Raw genomic sequence first — 20,974 nt, forward strand, 5'->3', positions numbered from 1 at the left:
TTTGATCTTTTAATGGCTTTGGAGGAGTCAAGACAAAAAAAACTTATTCTCAAGAATTTTAATTTAACCCATCTTGCTCTTATCCCCAAATCCAACAATCCTCACTCTTTTGCAGACTTTGGCCTCATCTCCTTGTGTAATACAGTTTACAAGATCTTCACAAAAGTTATTTATCTCCGGTTGAAATCCTTGATTCCTAAAGTAATATCTCCTCGGCAAGGAGGTTTTTTCCATGGTAGGGAAACATCGGAATGTGCGCTTGTGGCCCATGAAGCTTTGCACTCAATTAACTCTTCACAGTCATCTTCTTTCATAGTTAAATTAGACATATTGAAAGCATATGATAAAGTATGTTGCCTTTTTCTTTTGAGAGTGCTTAAAAAGTTTGGGTTTTCGGATAAGTGGTGCAAATGGATCAAAAATTGTCTCTCTGGTACACATTTCTCAGTTATTATTAATGGTAATCCATCTAGTTATTTTAGAGCCACTCAAGGAGTTCAGCAAGGTGACCCACTATCACCTTTTCTCTTTATTATCATGGCAGAAGCAATTAGCAGATTGGTCAATAAGTAGTTGACCCTTGGTCTTTGGAAGGGGGTGTGCATCCCTAACACTTCAATTTCCATTACCCACACTTTATTTGCGGATGATACACTTTTATTTGGTTGTTCCAATATTCAAGAGGCAAGGCATATTAAGGAAATGTTGGATATAATACTTCTGGATCTGGGCAGAAAATCAATACCGAGAAATTTAAATTATTCATAATTAATACTTCTGAAATCGTGTCTAACAGCATTATCCATACCTTGGGCTTTCTAGTGGATTCTCTTCCATCTTTGTACTTGGGTATCCCTTTCTTTATGGGAGCAGTGAAACCTTCTTTTTGGGATTATGTGATTGATATGTTAAAAAGAAGAATCTTTGTGTGGAAAGCAAGATGGTTATCTTTGTCAGGCAGGATCCTTCTTGACAAAACTATTTTGGCTGCAATCCCAAACTACTACATATCTATCCTTCAAGCCCCGAAATCTATTGTTTCCCATATTGAGAAAATTATTTAGAATTTTATTTGGAAAAGCAATCTTTCAGAAGATAAAAAGATCTGTCTTGTGTCTCTTAACAAGATGACTCCCAGTAAAACTACGGGTGGGGTTGGTCTACACAACCTTTCAAAAAGGAATAAGGCCTTTGGGGGAAAGTTGGTTTGGAATATTTATGTAAAACCATACGCTTTGTGGTGTCAAATTATGCAAGCAAAGTATTTAGATACTCCTACCCCTTCACGTATTTTTATTATCCTTGATCCTCCATCAAGGTCTGCAGTTTGGAACTTCATGATGGCTTCTACGAATGTGATTACGAGATATTTATCTTGGCAAGTACATAATGGAAAAGATGTCAACTTTTGGCATGATTCATGGAATGGTCTCCCCCCTCTTAACCTTGAGGAATCTCTAGTAGATGTGATCCCTATATTTATTGCTCATTGGAGATCTTACCTTTATGATTACATAGATGATCTTGAGAAGCCTTCAAACCAGGTCATTTGGAAGAATCCAGCTTCACTCCCAATCTCCCTTGATCAAAAGGTAAAGTTTTCTTTGATTCTCAAGAACCGCATTATATTTATTTCTAATGGTTTGGACAAATTGATATGGTGCCCTTCGAAGAACGGAAAGTGCTCTATTAAGGAAGGGTATAAGGCAATTCATTAGATGTTTGTTCAATCCTATTCACAAAGCGCTTATAACTTATGTTGGAATAACAATATTCTTCCCAAGGCAGAGATGTTTGCTTGGCTTGCTTTACACAAGAGAATACTTACTAGTGAGAGACTTGATAAATTGAATATTGCACCTCCATTTGCCTGTGTACTTTTTGGTGAGCATAATGAAACATTGGATCATCTTCTCCTCCAATGTGAATTTGCTCATTATTGTTGGATGTTTGTGCTTGCTAAACTTTCCTTTAGCATCTCTCTTCCAAATAATATGTGGGATTTTTTCCATTCCTGGCCAGTCCTATACTCATCTTCTCTTTTTGCATGCATTTGAAAAGTGATCCCATCCACAGTAGTATGGTCACTTTGGTGGGAAAGAAATAAGCGTATTTTTAGAAAGCAGACATCTTCTCTTTCTGATTTTCTCAATTACATTGAAAAATCAGTGACAAAACTGGTTAATGCTCATGTTTCAAATCATTTCAATCCAAATAGGGAATTTACTTCTTGGGATGGCCAAGTTATTAATTGCTGGAAGGGAATTTCTATTCATGTATCACCTTGTTTTTCGAGAGTGAGAACTAGTAAAGTTGATAAAAATAAAGTGAAATGGTGTCCTCCAGATTCAATGCATTTCAAATTGAATTTTTATGGCTCTTCTAAAGGGAACTCGGGTGATGCAAGAGTAGGATTATGCATAAGGGATCACACAAGGTGTGTTTTTGCTTTAAAATCTACTTCCATTCCACCGGGTACTAACAACTTCGCAAAGGCATATGCTTTGCTTGAAGGCATTCTATTAGTTAAAAAATTGAACATTTCTTATATTCACATTGAAGATGACTCAACTATTATTATCAATGCTTGCATGAAGAGAAATATTGACAATTGGTAGATAAAATATTTGCTTGAACAAGCATGGGCTCTTATTGATACATTTGTAAACTTTACCATTTCACATGTGTATAGAGAAGGGAACCGGGTTGCAGATAATTTGGCAAATATGGGAAGTTCTAAGGTGGAGCTTAATATGATGGGTCTGAATTGCGATCTCAATTATTTTCCAACTCTTAGAAAACTAATTTTGGAGGACGTGTATAGGATAATATCGCACATGGTTGTGCAATTGTCTTTTCATAATGATAGAAAGTTTGTATGTGAGGTATTATAATTGCAGGGTTCTACAGATTTGTTGTATCTGAATGATGTGAATGGATGTTGATTTGGGCATCTATGAAGCGTGTGGACTTCAAGCTTCATAAATGCTTAAGTTAGGCAATCTGTGGGCTACTATGTAAATGTATATAGTTTATGTGATGTTTGGTTCGGACTTCATCTTGTTGAACATACTCCAGGAGGCATTCGATACTCGGGGATGATTTATGGCATTTCCTATTATGGACATTATGCTATAGGTCTTATTATTGAGATATATTGTATCTCAGATAATGTTTGTTGCATACACTGTAATACACATGCATGCTTCTTGTTTATTCGCATATTGATTTTTTGTAACTTGCCTAAGGGCTTGATGTAATACATGTACTTTGGATTAGGGGTGGGTTAGGCAGGGTTTTGATGATAGATGTAACTAGCTATGGATAGATGGGGGATTTTTTGGCATATAAGGGATATGAGCTTCGCAACCTTTACATGTATTATCGAGCAAGGATCAAAGTTTTTCTTTCTAGTTCTTTTCTTTGCAAGCTCTTTGAATCAGTTTTTTTAAAAGAAATATATAAATAAAATATATTAAGTGGCACTACCACCTTTTTTAAAATAAAAAAACAAAAAATAATGCCACCTGTAGTTTTTTTTTCGTAACTTAAGTTTGACTCGTTTAGCATCTGGTTACTGTCAAATGATGCATAACTAAGTCATGATCTAATATAGGCATATTCACATACAACCATGCAAAATTTATTTGTCTCTCTTTAAAAAACCTTGTGAAATTAGGTTGCTCTATTTTTGTCAATGATTAAGCAAGGAAGATATAATGTTATTCTTCTTTAGTCCTAGTGTTTGTTTTAATGGTCTCCTCAATCAACATAGAGGACTTCTATTGATATGATATTATGGGGAGAGTGTCAAACCTTCCATCCTTTGGTGCCTCATGGAGGTTTTCACCATCGGATGCGTCCTTTCTTTTTACTTTTTGGGGGTCAGAAAGTGTCACGGTGCAGTTTTCACTAGAAGACCCATCATTTGTTTTTTATTTTAATATTTTTATGAATGGAAGGTTTGACACCCTCTCCAAAGTACGCCATAGTATTGAGTTCAATGGTGTAACCTACTTTATGGTTCCTGAGAGGGAGATCATCTCTTATGCCAAGGTAATCAATTAAGGCCTTACAATTTTGGAATGTATCAAAATGTGGAGATCCTTGTTGGTCCCAATCTATGAAATGGGGATGAATGAGGGAAAGGCCATTGGTATGTTCGAAGTCGATAGGTGTGAGGGTAAAGACACAAGAGTCTTCGTTTATGCTTGAATGCATCAAAGTTGAGTCTCAATCATAGGGGAAGCTAAATTGACATCATTAGAAGGACACTCAGCACAAGAGTTCTTTTATTTTGGGTTGTAGAATTTGATGATGCTTGGCCAACTTTTAATAATTCTCTAAATTTTTCCTCTATTGTACATTCACTAGGTTTTCTAAAAGTTTCTTCAAGCTTATAGTCACTAGATAATTTATCGTACCCCATTCCAATTCATTCAAGTCTGTTGAATAATGGTCTTTCTCATGTTTGTATTTGGTGGAAGCAGGACAAGTGATTTATAATGTTGCTTGGGATTCAAGACCACGTGATTGCAAGGGTGCAAAATCAAGTCCCTTTGTTCTCTATTTCTTTGGTGTCAATTTAGGTTGTAATAGTTCCACATTTTCTTTCTTTTGTTATGGCCGATTTGGAAATAAAAATTATTGTAAAAACTATGAGATTCAACTACTAAATGTAGTTCTACAATGAATCCAACATAAAACCAATAGAGAACCTAATATCATGCAAATACCAAGTAAAGAAATGTTATACCTTCGCATTCTCCTAGGGTTTGATCTACATTGTCTTCATATCTCCATTGATCTTTCTTGATGTGTTATAGTTGTTCTCAGATTTTATATTGTGCACAAGAGCTCAATAGAGAATAGATTGTGGTTGTGTATGCAATTTGGCAAAGTGTAGGTACTTCACTTGATTCATTGATGTGGAAGGACAGGGAGAGGATCCTCTTTTATAGAGAATGCCCTAGAAATGGAGGGCTAGGAAAGAGGTGGAAGGATAAATGATCGACTGAGATTAGAGGGTAGGTATAGGAAATAGGAAAATATTAGAGAGGTGGTTAAAGGTGGATTAAGAGATGAATGGCAAGTGTCGTGGAGGGAAAATGCTAATAAATTAATTAAATAAATTAAAGAACTTATTTAATTTGTTAGAGTTATCATGTATTAGCTAATAATTATTTATTTAATTATTAGTCTATTATCCTCTACACTTAAGCTAAACTTAGGCATTTAATAATATTGTAGGTATTTAATAATACATTATCCCTTTAGGGTTTCTTTAGGGTTGCATAATCTCCTTTTATAAGGATTGTATTGTATTTTCTTATTCATTCCCTCTCTAAATGACATTTTTTTTCTTCATAGCCATTATTATTTTTTTGCCTCCATTCTTCTCTTGTGACGAGTATTTCGCTTGCAGGTGTTCTTGGGATCTCTGAAGTTGTATTTCTCAACTTCTTCATAATTAATAATCTCTGAAGTTGTATTAGGGAAAAGATAATGAAAAGATAATTAATAAGTAAAATATTTATTAATTAGGCTAGGACAATTTTAGGTGACTACAATGACAAGTTAAGTTTTCTATAGCAATTGTTGGTGAGTGAAGATGAATGTGTAAATATAGAAGAAACCATTCTTATATGCGACAATTATATGGACCAATTTTGACAAATTTAAAAGCCACACCTAAAGAGGAATTACTCTAAAAGGCCATCGTTGAAGACAATGAAAAGCATCTTCCTAAATAATGGTTGAAGGTTGTCAAGTTAGTTCCTCTACATACAAGAAGATGAAAGAAAAGATATTGTATCATCATGAGAATGGAACTAAAGTGCTTAAGAGAATAGAGGAGTTTGCAGCACATTGTCTTGTTTGTTTTGGGAAACTGCAAACAAAATTAGGAATTGGCAACCATCATATAGGAATCCAAAACTAATCTGCATAAGTAAAATACTAAGGAGAATATTAACAGTATGGTGATCATAAAGGTTGAGATAAACAAAATTCAGTCAGAGCTAGATGAAATGAAACATTTAAAGGTCAAACTAAAAGAGGTTGGATTTTCTTAGACTATAAAGATGAAGTATTTAAGAGCTCAAGACCTTGAAGAGTTGAATAGTGTTGTGAATGCATATGCGGAGGCCTTTCCAGAAGAGGTTGCAAGTTTGTAAACGGAATTTTAATATTTTTTATCCAAAATGGAGGTGAATTGAGAGTTTTGAAGAGGTTCTTTTACATCATGGATCATATTTCATATGTTTCTAATCACACATGGCATTATGCTCATGCATTTTGATAAAAGAGAGTAGTTTGGAGGTAACTTTGAGCTCGAATCTCTTAACTTCTCACGTCACAACTCTTAGATCTAGCTCTACATCAGAATCAAGTGTCTTTTAATGCAGATAGGACCATGTGGAAAGCAAGAACAACATTAGAAATTACACTACAACCCAACCACTTGGAAAATTCAGTTCTAATTGTAAATTTTGGCCACATTTTTGCTTTTTGTAGTTAAAATAATACACCTATATCCTGCACAAGACATGGCATGGTTTGAGGTTCAGTTAGGATTAAGATAAACAACACTTTCATTTAATTTTTATTTTAGTTTAGGTGATTTGGACACCCATTTATTGTGCCAAAAATCCTAGCTACGGGTTAGCAAAATTTGATTGTAAAATATATTTAAGTGTCTTAGTTTTATGTTTTAAGGGTTGGAAACTCTTTATGCTAAGACTATAGGAAAATGTGTTGCAATTTCAGTGTGTTAATCTACTAAGACTTTTGAATTTTGAAATCAATTAAATTCAAGCATTTGCTCGTCTTCATTTTGTGTTGTCTAATCAATCAATATTGATAGCTTGATAGTTGCTTTTCTTAAATTAGATAACTTGGTTGAATCTTAATTCTTGCGTGCTTCAATTGATCATGTCTTGCTACCGTGCATGGGTATGGCGTAATGATTTGATGAAACTTGAATATGTTATTGTAGCATCCTAAATTGTACTCAGCTAAAATTTTGTGCTCACTTATGCCTCACTTTAGCATTCCGTCCTCCAAGGCCTAATTGCAATATTGATTCTTCTCACACCATTCATCTACTTCACATTTTCATCAATTTTCTAGTTTAGCCCCTAGTTTGGAGTCCTGACTTCCAAGACCAGGATGTACCACACCCTAGTCCCAAATCAGAACCAAGACGTACCACGCCCTGGTCCTAAATCAGGATCAAGGCATATAGGCCTTAGTCCTAAATCAAGATTGTGTATATGCCCTAGGCCTCTTAAATTGGCCCCAAATTTGCCCCCTCTAATGGTCATCTTTGGTGAGCAAAAAAACTAGCCCGATGTCGACCTATTATAGAAATTTAATTTGATTTTCAACAAGCAAGTATAAAAGGTGATCTACCCCTTTCATTTTAACCCTAACTCAATTTCTAATCAACTCAAGAGAGAAAATTTGAGATCCTAAAGTCAAGTGAGCAAGCAATCAGTCTTTCATCAAGCATTGGAGCATAAGTGATGTCAAGATTCAAGCATTGGATATGACATTCATGAACCATGTTTTATGAAGACAACATACATGAAACCCTAATTCCTTTGTGGAGACAAACAAAAATTCATTAAGGTATATCATTAGTGTTTCAAGCATTTTCAGCCTTTCCCTCAAAAGGAAAATATTTTACTGTAGCCTTTCATTTACATTTTTCAATTCAATTTCATGATTAATTCCAAAACCGGGGTTTGACCTAAGGCAAACCCCTATTCCCAATATATTTCCCCTTTTCTTTGTGTGTAAGAACAAGTACAAAGCTATAATCAAGAGGATCGATAGAATTCACAATGACAAATAGGTTCATCTTTTGATAGCAAGAAATTTAAAGGACCATGGCGAATTGATACTACCTAGTCTCGAAAAATTAGCCTGAACTTCTGGGAATTGATCTTAAACATATTCTTTTTCTCAGGTCTAGGTTGGTGGCTCTGTACAACACTTGTAGCTTACTATTTCTATTTGGTTGCTTCAATAGTTCACTATCTTGCCCTAATCTTCAACAATTCAATTAATTCAATTAAAGGAGGAGAAAGCCCTATCAAAAGAACCTAGAATCTGATCGGAATCTTGGTCTTTCGAGGCTAGATCTATTAGATTCCATCCCCTCCCTAAGGTGGTGGTTAATTAGGTAAATAAGTGGTTTTATTATCTTAATTTAACCCTAACCCTTATTTTTCACCATTACAGTTATGTTGTTGCAATGTTCCTTTGATGGTTGCACTAGTAAATATATGAATTGTGAGAAATCTAATTTATATATTGTTGGTTTCATAAGGTATGATCTAATCGTATGCTAAAGCAACATAATTTCTTTATTATCATTGTCCAGATAGAGAATATTTCAATTAATTCCTTGTTACACTATTCCTTTTGGTATTTATTTATAAATTCATGTTAGATTAGTTAATTAAATTAGAAAGCCTTTTGTTTAAGAGCAATGTTGCAATATTATGTTATTGAAAATCCATATCTTCATCTTGCAAATTCATTGGTTTTGGGAGATTTGACACTATTATCCAACTTAAACTAGGTTAACCAGCAAATGCCTTTTGTATAACAAATACACAAAACAACCAAGTTAAAACATGCACAACTATGATCTAGCCTAAAGGAACCTTGAAGCGATTCATCGCCTTTCAAGGGAGGAGATCTATCGCTAGACCTCCTATCATTGGATGTGATAACATTGTGGTCAACACAAACAATAGAGGAAGTTGTAAGATCCGATACCAACATGGGAGAAGAATCAAGAAGAAAATTAGCATCATATTTTTTGAACAGGGGAGTAACCACATCACCCCTAGCATTGTAAATTAATTAACTCTTAACAATAGAGGATGAGACTCACATGACTCAATGTCAGAAGAGGTAGAAAGGATCCCCTGAGAGATCTACCAAAGTCACATAACCTAGGCTGAGTGGGGTCCTTTCTTTGAGAAAAATCCAACATAAAAATTGAGTTCATTTGAGAAGATCATGGTGCCTCTAGCCATAGTAACAACAAAGAGATATCTCCTTCAAATTCACCTCGTAAATGTCATCTAACTAACAATTTTGACTTGCCCACATGCCTTTGATCTTCCAAATGGGACTCTAGGAGAAAATCGAGCTACATTTTTTCAACCTCATTATCCCAAGCATTCTCCCAAATTCTCGAATCCACCTCCTCCAAGTCACCCATCGTCGTCCTCATCATCTGACTCATTGTCAACCAAACCATCACAAGAGCCAATGTAGGATGCCACCACCACAGTCGTCGTTAGGGTTTTCCTAGTTGTAGAGAAGGTCATCATGTCTCTGATTTAAGGGAGTTAATATGAGGAATTGGTGGTAAATTTGGAATGTTTATACTTTTCCCCTCTTTGGTTACAAATCTAAATATGTTGTCAAAGGTATATTGTTTGTGTATAAAACTATGTAGGTTGATTGTAATAGTTAATCAAATTGATAAACAATTGTGCCTAGGTAGCATGAGGGAACATGTTGTATTTTATTTATTTATTTGTCAAAATATTATCGTATATCAAAAAATCAATTGCGTAATATGAGGGCTATTTGAAAGTATCTCCTATAACACAAACACTCCTATAATTATTCTAGTAAGTGCTACAAATCAAGGATCTAATCCCTATAGATAACGACTTAGTAAAGGAGCATTGCTTGGTCTATGTGAGACTTTCACTATTTCAAGTATCTTATAAAATTGTGCATATTAAGCAATAAAATGGATTCATTGGGTTGCATGTCTCTTAAGTGCTACAAATTCCAAGAAAGTTTCTTGTGGATATATATGTTCACCAAATTGTCTTATAAAGGAAGCCTCTAATTCATCCCCAAAATGTATTGATTTTGGAGAAAGATTTGTAGAGAAATGAGATGCTACGCTTGCAATGTATGGGCAAATAATTTGTAGTGATGGATTTGACATCATGTAATCAAGTCTTTGCATATCTATGCATGTTCAAGAGCATTTGTGTATTATGGGAAAATATAAAGTGATTCAAAAGTAACCTAAATAGTCACATGGAAATCTCTAGGAACACATATAAGACTCCCCATTATAATTAATCTACCTCTAGTTTAACTCATCCTACTAGTGCAATAAAACCATATATCTGTCTTTCAACACTCAAAAACCTAACCCTCCTAGTGCCAATTAATGGATGCATGGTAACTTAGGTAAAGCACAAATACGTTTTATCTCCCCTCAAAGGAAATTAGATTTTCCCAATGTCTATATCACCAAGTCATGGACATGCAAGATAACTTAGAGGCTAATGAAAAATTTGTTCTAGTTCAAGGGGTTATGGTGGAATCAAGTAAAATTAGATAAAATTTTGGTTATTGCACAAAAAAATTAGTTTTTTCTAAGTAAAAATGTTAGCTTAATTGATTTAAATGTCATTTCATTACATATATTTATCATCAAAAATATAGAATCAACAATGAAAATACTTGCAATCAAGAGAATAAACTTTTTACAAATCAAATTACAAGTTCGGTTCTACTTCAATCCTAATCTAATAGATATGTATAAAAAAATCCAAAAGATTAATGACAAAAGGAAATAAAAAAATGGTTCTATTTTGTGAATATGCAAAATCTAGTTCAAGTTGAGTAGATGAATCCTAGAGAACCAGTCTCACTCGACTAGTGTACTCATTGTCAAGAATACAAAAGTGTGTGAAGTCTAAAGAATATGGAATTACAAGGAATATAAATCAAACCATTAGGGGAGAGGACCCAGTAGTTGTGCACCCTAACTTCGCGCTTCTCAAAATCTTACGTGAAAATTTCAAATCACTCCGAATTTTTTACAACAGCTTACTTGGCAAGTCCCCTCTTATAACTAAGGTTTTTAGGCCACATCGTCAAATATGATGCCACGTCAACATGTTTTTTGCCAAGGTGTCCAAAACAGCCCAAAAACAAAGTGAGACCAATAGGTGTGCAAAAGAGCCCCAATATTTGTGCAGTTGATGTGGCATCGCATGATTGATTACTTTTCACAACAAATGGTATATTTCATTCAATTATTGGTACTTACCATACAACTATTGGTGCAATGTTGTACAAAAGTTGGACATTAAATCAGCAAGTATGGGAGTATTAAATCAACAACTTCTATCACAAGAATTGGAACGCGCTCAACTAATGGGTCCTTTCCCCTATATATATTTGCAAATCTAAAATATGACTCCTCACAATCTTTGATTCAAATGTTTTTTATGAAACATGTAATGAAATTCAATATTAATTGAATCATGAAAATGCAATATTAACAACATTTTTTCATTTTCAAAAATTAAAAACAATGCACAAAAAAATTAATTCACAAAACTTTGTAATCGCGTTAAATAAACTAATTTCTCCCCCATGCAAAATGTTTTTTTCTTAATCTTCAATATAAACTCTCAACTCAAAATTACTGCATTTTAATTTAATTTTGATTGAGATGTAAGAAAACTAAATTCAATCCTAGTGGCAAAGATCCTTTGTGATAATCTCATCTCAAATTAAATCTACATGTTGCAATTTGTATGGGCCCTGTCAAGTTTATTTCATCTCAAGGTTCATATATAGTCCCTAAGATGGGAACAATTAGTAGAAATCCAATGGCTCCAAGAAATTCACTCACAGGAAAATGCACGAGGATTAACTGTGCACAGTTTCCTGGCATTGGGCTCTTAATAATATCTGGTCTTACATTTTTTTCTGGATTGAAATATCCGTTGGTTAACCAGAGTCACTTGCCCAATTCTAACTTATACACAGATTTTTAAATGACATTTACAGACTTATCTATTATAACCAGTCAGAATTAAACAAGGAAATAAATCTGTTTGTATTATTTAGTATAGTATGTAAACAATAGTATTCATTGATTTAACCCTCTCACTGAGGAATGTAAATGAAAGAATTTGAAGTTATAACAATATATAAATAAAAGAATTTGTATAACAATATATAAATTCAAAATCATATTGTAAATATTGGTGTAATATCCTATTCATTGTAGATTAAGTGTGATATTATATCTATTTATTATTTTTATTTAAGATAATTAAGATATTTATTTATTTTTGTTTAGGTAGTTAATGGTGGTACATGTATACCATGACTTGAGGTACACAAGTGCCAACACTACCTCATCAACTCATAATTGATGGTAGTTAGGTGTCATCTATATTTAGTCAAGCCCACCTCTACCTTAGTCAAGTTGAGGGAACTAATCAATTGATTGATAGTTCAACTCTTGACTTTGAATTAGACTAAGTTAACTCACCTCTTGATTGAGAATTAACTCTAGCTTTTGGATTTGTCATTTCTTTAAAGAATACATCTAAGAGGTTTATATATTTGTATGTTACTTTTTGTAATATTGCTCATTAATATTGAATAATAAATATCTTTATTATATATTTGTATTTTTTGATTAGTTTATAGGAATTTTGATCTCGCATGGAAATCGTGTTTAGACAATGTTATAAATGGTATTAGAGCCATGATCTCCCAAAGTTAGTCAATTTCAAAAGAAAGAAAAAAATTGAGAGTAATTATATTTGTTCTAGGGGGTTTCTCTTTATGATTTTTATTGTAAGTGAATTTTGGAGCTTTGTGGAACAAATCTATGTTCATCATAGCATCCAAATTTCTCCAGAAAGTTGAGATTGAATTGCATTTTCATCAAAATTAGAGATCGGGAAGCTCGTTTACAAATAGGGGTTTGATTGTTAGATTTGATATATTACTTGTTTATGGGGTATTTACAAGCCAAACAAACCTTGACATTGCATCTAGAAGGCCTCAACACCCTTAGTTTATAAAATTTACCTAATTTCAATCCTGAGAGAATCTATAGCAATCCTCTTTAGTATTGATCCTATAGTCGAATCATGGAGTCCATATGTGCAATATGACTTGCAACAATAGGTACCAAATCAATTTTGTTACCCCAAGGTGGTATCTATTAGTTTGTCCCCAGGTGATGTCCTTATCTCAACATAAGTGGAATATCTCCTAATCCTTTCTTGGTCTTTTTATTTTGATCATAGACATTATATTGTTTTGATGCATATATCATACTATTCATTGATTCTTTTCATATTTTGTAGGTTTACAAGGCCAAACAAACATTCCAAGAAAGTATGTTCCACAAAATGATATCCATGTCCTTATTATGAATGTTCAAATGATTTTACTTTTATCTTGGCTCCTTAATTTTATTTTGACATGCATTCTCATGGTAGCTCACATGCAATTCAAAGTGTGGACAAAATACAACAATGAAAATTATAAACCTTGTACTTTCCCCCTTCATTTTGGACTTACTTTGGCTAGTTATTTTTAATGTAATGACAAGCATATAAATGAAGCAATTTTCATTAATGTTGGCACATAACATAAACCTTTACCTATCTCCATTTACACTAGTCTTGATCCTCAAATTCATCTATTTAAGTGCCTTGATTTAAATTTGCAGTTGTTCAGATGACCTTTGTCGAATTCATGATTGCTATAATAACCTTTGAACTTTTTAAATTTAAATTCAAAAATATGGTCAACCTTACCTTTTCCACTTTGTTCTTATGTACTGACTAGACACACAAAATGTTCCATTTATGATACTTTGAGTTAGATTTGAAAAGATAACCCTTGTTCATTTTGACAAGACCTAGAGATCATCCTAGAATCATTCAACAAAAGCATGCAAGATATATTTATTAGATTATACAAAGCAATTTTTATTGCCTTGATATCTAAGACATCAATTGTGTTGTTTTGTTGTTTCTAATCATTTTAAAAGTCATTGACATAGTATTTTTATGAGGCTTGAAATAAAGGAGGTACTATCCAAATTTCTATGCATAAATAGACAAAAATCCATGATACTAAAGGTGAACATTCAAAATTTTACAAAAATTAGATCCATATATCAATATTAAATCCATATTTGTACGAATTGAGTTAACATATATACAATCAATTCAGTAATTATAAAAATACGATGACAAATAAGAACTTGTCTAATTCTAAAATATTAAATCTAAACTTTATTGAATATTAAAATTCTTACTAAATATTATTATTTTATTATTTTATTTCCATACATTTAATTTTATTCCATTAATCAATTTCCTAACAATGGACAATATATTTATCTAAAAAGAAATCCAAATATTTATTTATTTACTCTAAATTTAAATTAGAAACTTAAATTTTTCCTTAAGCTAATTGTTCCTTTACAAAGATTATACAATCTTATTGAATACTAATTTTGATTTTCATCTATCAATGAACATTCATTATTTTAAACTTAGACTTAACTCATCAATTCAAAATTTATTACAATATCATTGACATTCAAATACAATTCTAATATAATTATAAAAATCAATTACAAATAATAATTATAAAAATACTAACCATTATGTAACTCTTACAACACAAGTTTAGAAATATAATATATTCAAAATATGCACACTAGGTGGGGGTTTTGAAACATGGTCCATGTCACCAAAACGATTAATTATTTGCTCATTTATAAGTGAGGTTAGGTATTGATAGGACAGATTTCATACCATTTTGACTGGTCATTCTAAGTAACTGAATTTGTTTGTTTTTCTTTTGATTTAAAATACTTTCTATATTAATATCATCATTGCATTTTACTAATATTATATTTAGTTAGAATTTTGTAATGTTTATTTATTTGAAAATTAGAAAACATTGGTTTTAAAGTATTTTTTATTACATTTACAAATTAAATTTATATTTTAAGAGTGATTTCTTAATATTTCTTTAACAAATTTAAAATATCCATATTAATTTTCAAAAAAAATTCCACTCACCCATTACAACTACTACTCTAGTTACCATTCTAAATACACATCAATATACTTATAAAAATTTCCTTTTATATGGGGAGCACGTCAAGAGTGCCTTGGTTGAAAAACCGTTTCAACATTCACAATTGCCATTTCAACAATCACAATGCATGGATTGTATGCCAAAAATGAAATCATTAAAGCACAAAACCAGGCACCCATTTGATTGTTTTAATGGATCATCCCATCCCACAATTTAGAAAAGGCTGAGCTACAAAGACGTGGGAAGTGGAACAGGGTGGCGAAGGATCAGATAAGAAAAAGCATGAAGTAAAAATTGAAGGTTTCCTTTAATGGTGGATTGATTGAAGAGAGTTTCTTTTAACGAAGTGTTAAACTCCAGAGGTGATCAATAGACTAAGATGACATCGAATGAGCCAGTTGTATGTATTGAGTGAGTTTTAATGGAATAGAAACAGAAAAACTAAAGACAGACAGTGTAACAGGAAGTTTTATAGTAAGCAAACTTGCTAAACATGGCGATGGGTTCCTTGTGCAAGTTTTAGAAGAGTTTGGTTCGAAAACAACAATACTTCTTCATGAAGCAAAGAGTATGCAAGGATGGAGGTCTGCCAGCAAGTTCCAGTGTGAGTAGAGTTGTTTAATCTACCAATTTTAGAAGAAACCAAGACTATGTCTAGGGAGGTTTTGATGGAATAGAACTGGTTCTCTGTTGAGCTTATCTGAAAGACAACTGATATATAATCAGTATTTTCCAATAGAAACTATGAAAACTAATGAGCTTTTGAAGATCAGAGGCAGTATTCGCAATTTGCTGGTTTTCGCAGCTGTAGTAGTCTCACTCTTGCTTTTTAATAGTTGGGTATGTTCTCTGATAAATAATAAATCAATATTTTGAATGAAAAATTGAAGATATTTGAATAGACTAGTTGCAATGAGCAGGTAAGAGGGTAAGTAGTGGTCATTGAACCGAATTACTACTGATTGGCTTTCTTCGCATTTGACAAATCCTAACCGATGTTTATTGTAATCCATGCAGTCAGATGAGTTATGGAAGGTCAGACCACCGAAATTTTATCCAAAAGGAATGGCAGACTCTGCCCTCTTCCACGGAAGACACGAGACCAAAGAAATGCTCAATTGCTCTTCCAAGGCTGTTTGCACTTCTTCGTCTTTTTCATCAAAATCATTGTTTTCCAAAGTTATGAACAAAAACTTTGATGATGATAGAGCAGAATCCTGCCCATTCTATTTCAAGTGGATTGTTGCAGATCTCTGGCCCTGGAAAGAGTCTGGAATCACATTGCAGCTAGTTGAAGAAGCAAAGGAAGTGGCATCTTTCAGGCTGATGATTGTTAAGGGAAGGTTGTTTACTGAGATCTATCACAAATGTTTCCAAACAAGGGATCTTTTTACCATATGGGCATTTTCTCAGTTGTTGAAAAAGTATCCTGGTATGGTTCCTGACTTGGACCTGATGTTCAATTGCGAAGACAAACCTCTTATTAGTAGGTTTGATGACAAGAATAATCAGACCAGGAAAAACCCCACACCTCTGTTTCACTACTGTGGGCACCGAGATTTTTATGATATTCTGTTTCCAGATTGGTCTTATTGGGGATGGTAAGAGATAATATGAGTTTTATAATTCTTAATAAGATTTCTTTTCAATGATTTGTTCTTACCTAGAGGAAAACTGTTACTAATAATAAGTTTTTTTGAACGATTTTTGCTTCTGAATGATTGCTACTTTAAATGATATCTGCTTCTAATTCTTATAACCCTTTTCAGTTGCTATTTTCCTCCGAATGAATGCTACGTCTGAAGCTTATCTATTTGTACTTCTTAACTATACATTTTCTATGAAATTTGAATTCAAGACTTTCATTTGGCTTTTTTGTATGGGTTTCACAAAATTCAACGACCATTAGAAAGATAGCATTTATGCACTGAAACCAATAGGGAGAGGAGGCCAGGGAAGAAAATACATCAAGCCTTGCAATTTGCCTGTGCTTTCTTAGAAGACCACAGATTCATAGATTATGCAATTGGATAAAGAGAAAAAGCTGAGGAAATGACTTAACCAAGACTTGCAGTCTACCTCCTATTTTAGTTAGGAGACCTTAGAGAAAGCATGTATGCATTTAGACCAATAGAGAGCATATATGCACTTAGACGATTGGGAGAGAAGGTGAAGAGTAGGACTAACACGCTGAGACCTACATTCTAGCTCATTGATTTAAGAGAACTAGAAGAAAGAGCATTACACTCAAACTGAGAGAAAGAGGTGGCCAAGGAAAAGACTTACACCAAGACTTGAAAAAGACTTAAATCTGCTTTTTTCGGAGAAGAATATCATAGCCCATTCATATCAGATATTATAAGGCAGTGATTCTCTCCAAACACCTTGAATGAATTCAACAACTCCTTGTTCGTTAGGGGTGGGATTGGATAGTAAGTTTGATTTGCCATACGATTCAGAATCTGGATATAATAGTACAAAATTACAAATATAGACATCCATTCTTTAGAAAAGCATTGTTGATAACAGATATCCTCCATTACAATTTACCACCCATATTCTTTAAGAAATGATATGTACATATTCTTCATTACTAGTTCTTTATCCTACCAAAACCTTAGTACAGAAATTTATACTTAACTATTTCTAGTCCAACCTATGCAGAATCCTTTTCAATTGAAATTCCACCCAAAAAAATAAGACTTATTTCTAAAATAGGAAGCCGCTCCAGGGTCCTGTAGACTTGGTGGCGGGCCACAAATTGAAAACTTCTAGATTCCTGTCAATGGATGCTAGAACTCATTTTGTAAAATAAAATACTCCATAAATCAATGCATCTTATGGCACTCGAACATTTAAGGACTAATTCCTTATCCAAAGTTATGTACTCAGCTTAGCAATTGTGACAACTATATGCTCATCAAAAGGGCTTGAGATTGAACCTTACTCCTCTTTCATAAATATATTAGAATTTTTAAATAATTCAACTTCAATCATATGTAGGGGATGTATCTTTTTATATGAAAGCTTTTTCTAACAGCCCATTTACTACTTGCATTAAGATCATTTTTATTTATTTTCTAAATTTTACATTTAAGAAATTACAAGAAATCTTAGGCTGCTAAATTCTTAAAACTCTTTCCTGAATTGGTCGCTTCAGTATTATTTGCTACTAGCAAAACATTAAGAGCTTCTCAAAGTCATCTCTTGTTGAGCAAATTATTGGAAAAAGAGCAAAAACAAAAATAACAAAAGTTTTAGAAGTATCATTTTATCATTAGTTTCTATTCTCCATTTGGCATTAACTCTCAAGTTTTCTATATTATCATAGCAAACTATTAAGTTGCATCTTATTTTCAAATCTATATAGTTGATTGCTTAACTATGCTGGGTGTAAACCAATATAGATATTGTTATCCTCACTGAGACTTAAATTTTTCAGGCCGGAGATTAGGATCCCACCATGGGAAGTTTTGATCAACGAAATCCAAAATGGAAACCAACAAGTAAAGTGGGCTGACAGAGACCCAACTGCATATTGGAAAGGAAATCCAAAGGTTGCAGATGTTAGAATGGAACTTCTCAAATGCAACAAAATATCCAATTGGAACGGTCACCTTGTTGTTCAGGTAAAGAAATAACTAAAAATAGAGGTTTGAAAATGTTGTGTGAGTTTAGATTTCTTGACTTTTTGAATTTACCTTCAAGGGCCAGCTTTGACAACGAAATGTCTGCCTTGAGATACGTCAAGAATGTGGAATCAGAATTGTTGAAAGAGCAATCCACACTTAATTGCAATGGGATGGATGGGTAGCTTAGTGGTAGAGCACATTAAGAAACCTCATCTTTCTAATTGACTGATCTTTACTGTTGAAAGCATGCCAGTTAGAAAGTTTTTTCGCATGTTTATTTTTGTGCTTTGTATATATTACAGGACTGGAAAAAGGAGTCTGAAAAAGGCTTTGAAAATTCCAAACTGTCTGACCAGTGTAAGAACAGGTCTCTTTCTTTCACCATTTTATTCTTTAAGTTACTACTACCAAAGCTTGATAACTTCAAATTTTTATCTATCTTATAAACAAACCAATATTTGTGTTTATTTGGAGAGTCAGAGAATGAGTGGGTGTTAACATATATGCATGTGTTTGTGTTATATATGACTCTGATAATTACATTTGAAAATATAGGCTTCAGTAATCCACCACTCAAACTTGGAATAAAGGAACTGGAGCACTTCATATAAACAGCTCGAGCCAAATTTGGTTGGACCCACATGGATAAACACCTATTCCAATAATGAGCTTATTAATCCACCCTTCAAACATAGAATATAGGAATTAGAGTAGCTCTTATAAACAGCCAGGGCAAAATCTGGTTGGACCCACATAAATACACTTAAGAACAGTATATTGTGTTTGAACCAGGATCTTGTTCCAATAGACCCTCTCAATTATTTTTGCATGTCTACCGTGATCTATAATCTGATTTCTAATCACTTTTAAAGTTGGCATTCCCATTAACTTTTCTTTTGACTCGTTGAATGGAATGGAAAAGCTTTAGATTTTTTTTTATTAGAATGTTTATTATTTAACATCACATTATGATATACTTCCAAAAGTAAAAGATTCATACATGCTAAAAGATAAATAGAACTTGTGTTTATTTGCAAATTATATATTGCTGGAGATTTTAGGAAAAACCTAGAAAATATCTAAAATATATTTAGGGGCTAAAAGTCAAACAAGCTACAATAATTGAACGTACCTTCATTCTGAATTATGTTCAGTAATTTCTGTTCATTATTTTGGTGGTCTGATATAGCATTTTGATGTAACAATTTGTATGATAGATACAAGATATACGTTGAAGGCAACGCATGGTCAGTGAGCCTAAAGAATATTATGGCATGCGACTCGCCAACCTTGTTAATAACTCCAGAGTATTATGAATTTTTTCAACGAGGCCTTGTTCCCTATAAACATTATTGGCCTGTAAGATCTGATACAATGTGCGATTCCATCAAATTTGCTGTAAATTGGGGAAACAATCACATAAAAGAGGTGACTTTTCTCATTCTCTAACACATTGCAAGTTTTCTGTAGATTGAGGAAACAATCGCACAAAAGAGGCCACTTTCTCATTCTCTAACACATTGCACATTCTTTAATAGTTTCATGTTTACTCTTGTGCAGGCAATTGAAATTGGCAGGGCAGGGAGTGATTTCATGTTGAATGAGTTGAAAATGAATTATGTTTATGACTACATGTTCCATGTTTTAAGAGAATATGCCAAGCTATTGAAATATAAGCCATTTGTTACCCAAAATGCTGTTGAGTATTGTTCCGAAGCAATGATATGTTTTGCCAATGAAGTAGAAAAGCAATACATGGAGGCTACAATGGTCACAGATCCTAGTCCTTCACCACCATGCCAATTGAGAGAGGCACATACAAATGATCAAGCAATTTATGAATACATAAAACAGTATAAAGAAAGAATCCTTAATGTTGAAAGGATGGAAGAGAAAGAATGAGCTCAAAACCCTTAATACTTCTAGCATGCCAGTCCTTTGTCTTACGATGCATAAGGAGTTTCATATCACCCGGTAGAACTTCTTCTCTTCAGTTGCGATGAGTCTCATTGAATTATTTGAATAAAAGGAATGAGTTTAAGTGTAAGTCTTAAAAGATTTTGCCAAAATACTTCTCTTCCTCATAGATGGCATCTAGTCAAACGAAAGTGCAAGCTTTATTGGGAGAGATTCATGCCACCTACTAGAACTCTTCTTCAATTGTGATGAGTCTCATTGAATGATTTAAAGTTTAAACAAAAGGGGGATGAGTTTAAGTGTAATTCTTAAGGGACTTAAAATAATTATCTTCCTCATAGTTGGCATAAAGAAAGTGCAATCCCTTAATTTATTGGGAGCCTTATGAGTTCTACTACCCTATAATCAACTTCAAATGCTGACAAATATCTACATTTTATTTAGTTAATTACTAGGTGATAGTTCAAATGTGTACCATTAAATAGTAATAAAGA

At 33.2% G+C, this 20,974-nt stretch overlaps 1 protein-coding gene across 2 annotated transcripts; it reads left to right on the forward strand.

The window, feature by feature from the left end:
• The first annotated feature begins 15,036 nt into the window (after window positions 1-15,036).
• LOC131039653 (uncharacterized) lies at window positions 15,037-20,872 on the forward strand. Of its 2 annotated transcripts, none has more exons than XM_057972444.2 (6): window positions 15,037-15,771; window positions 15,949-16,532; window positions 18,374-18,560; window positions 18,866-18,930; window positions 19,781-19,991; window positions 20,124-20,872. In XM_057972444.2, exons 1-6 carry the CDS (start codon window positions 15,676-15,678, stop codon window positions 20,463-20,465), a joined length of 1,485 nt encoding a protein of 494 aa, XP_057828427.2. In that variant the 5' UTR covers window positions 15,037-15,675; the 3' UTR covers window positions 20,466-20,872. The 2 variants fall into 2 exon arrangements, with proteins under 2 accessions (XP_057828427.2, XP_057828428.2); XM_057972445.2 differs by having other exon boundaries at window positions 15,037-15,535.
• Window positions 20,873-20,974: the final 102 nt, after the last annotated feature.

This window comes from Cryptomeria japonica, chromosome 5 (assembly GCF_030272615.1).
Source record: "Cryptomeria japonica chromosome 5, Sugi_1.0, whole genome shotgun sequence".
Lineage (NCBI taxonomy): Eukaryota > Viridiplantae > Streptophyta > Pinopsida > Cupressales > Cupressaceae > Cryptomeria > Cryptomeria japonica.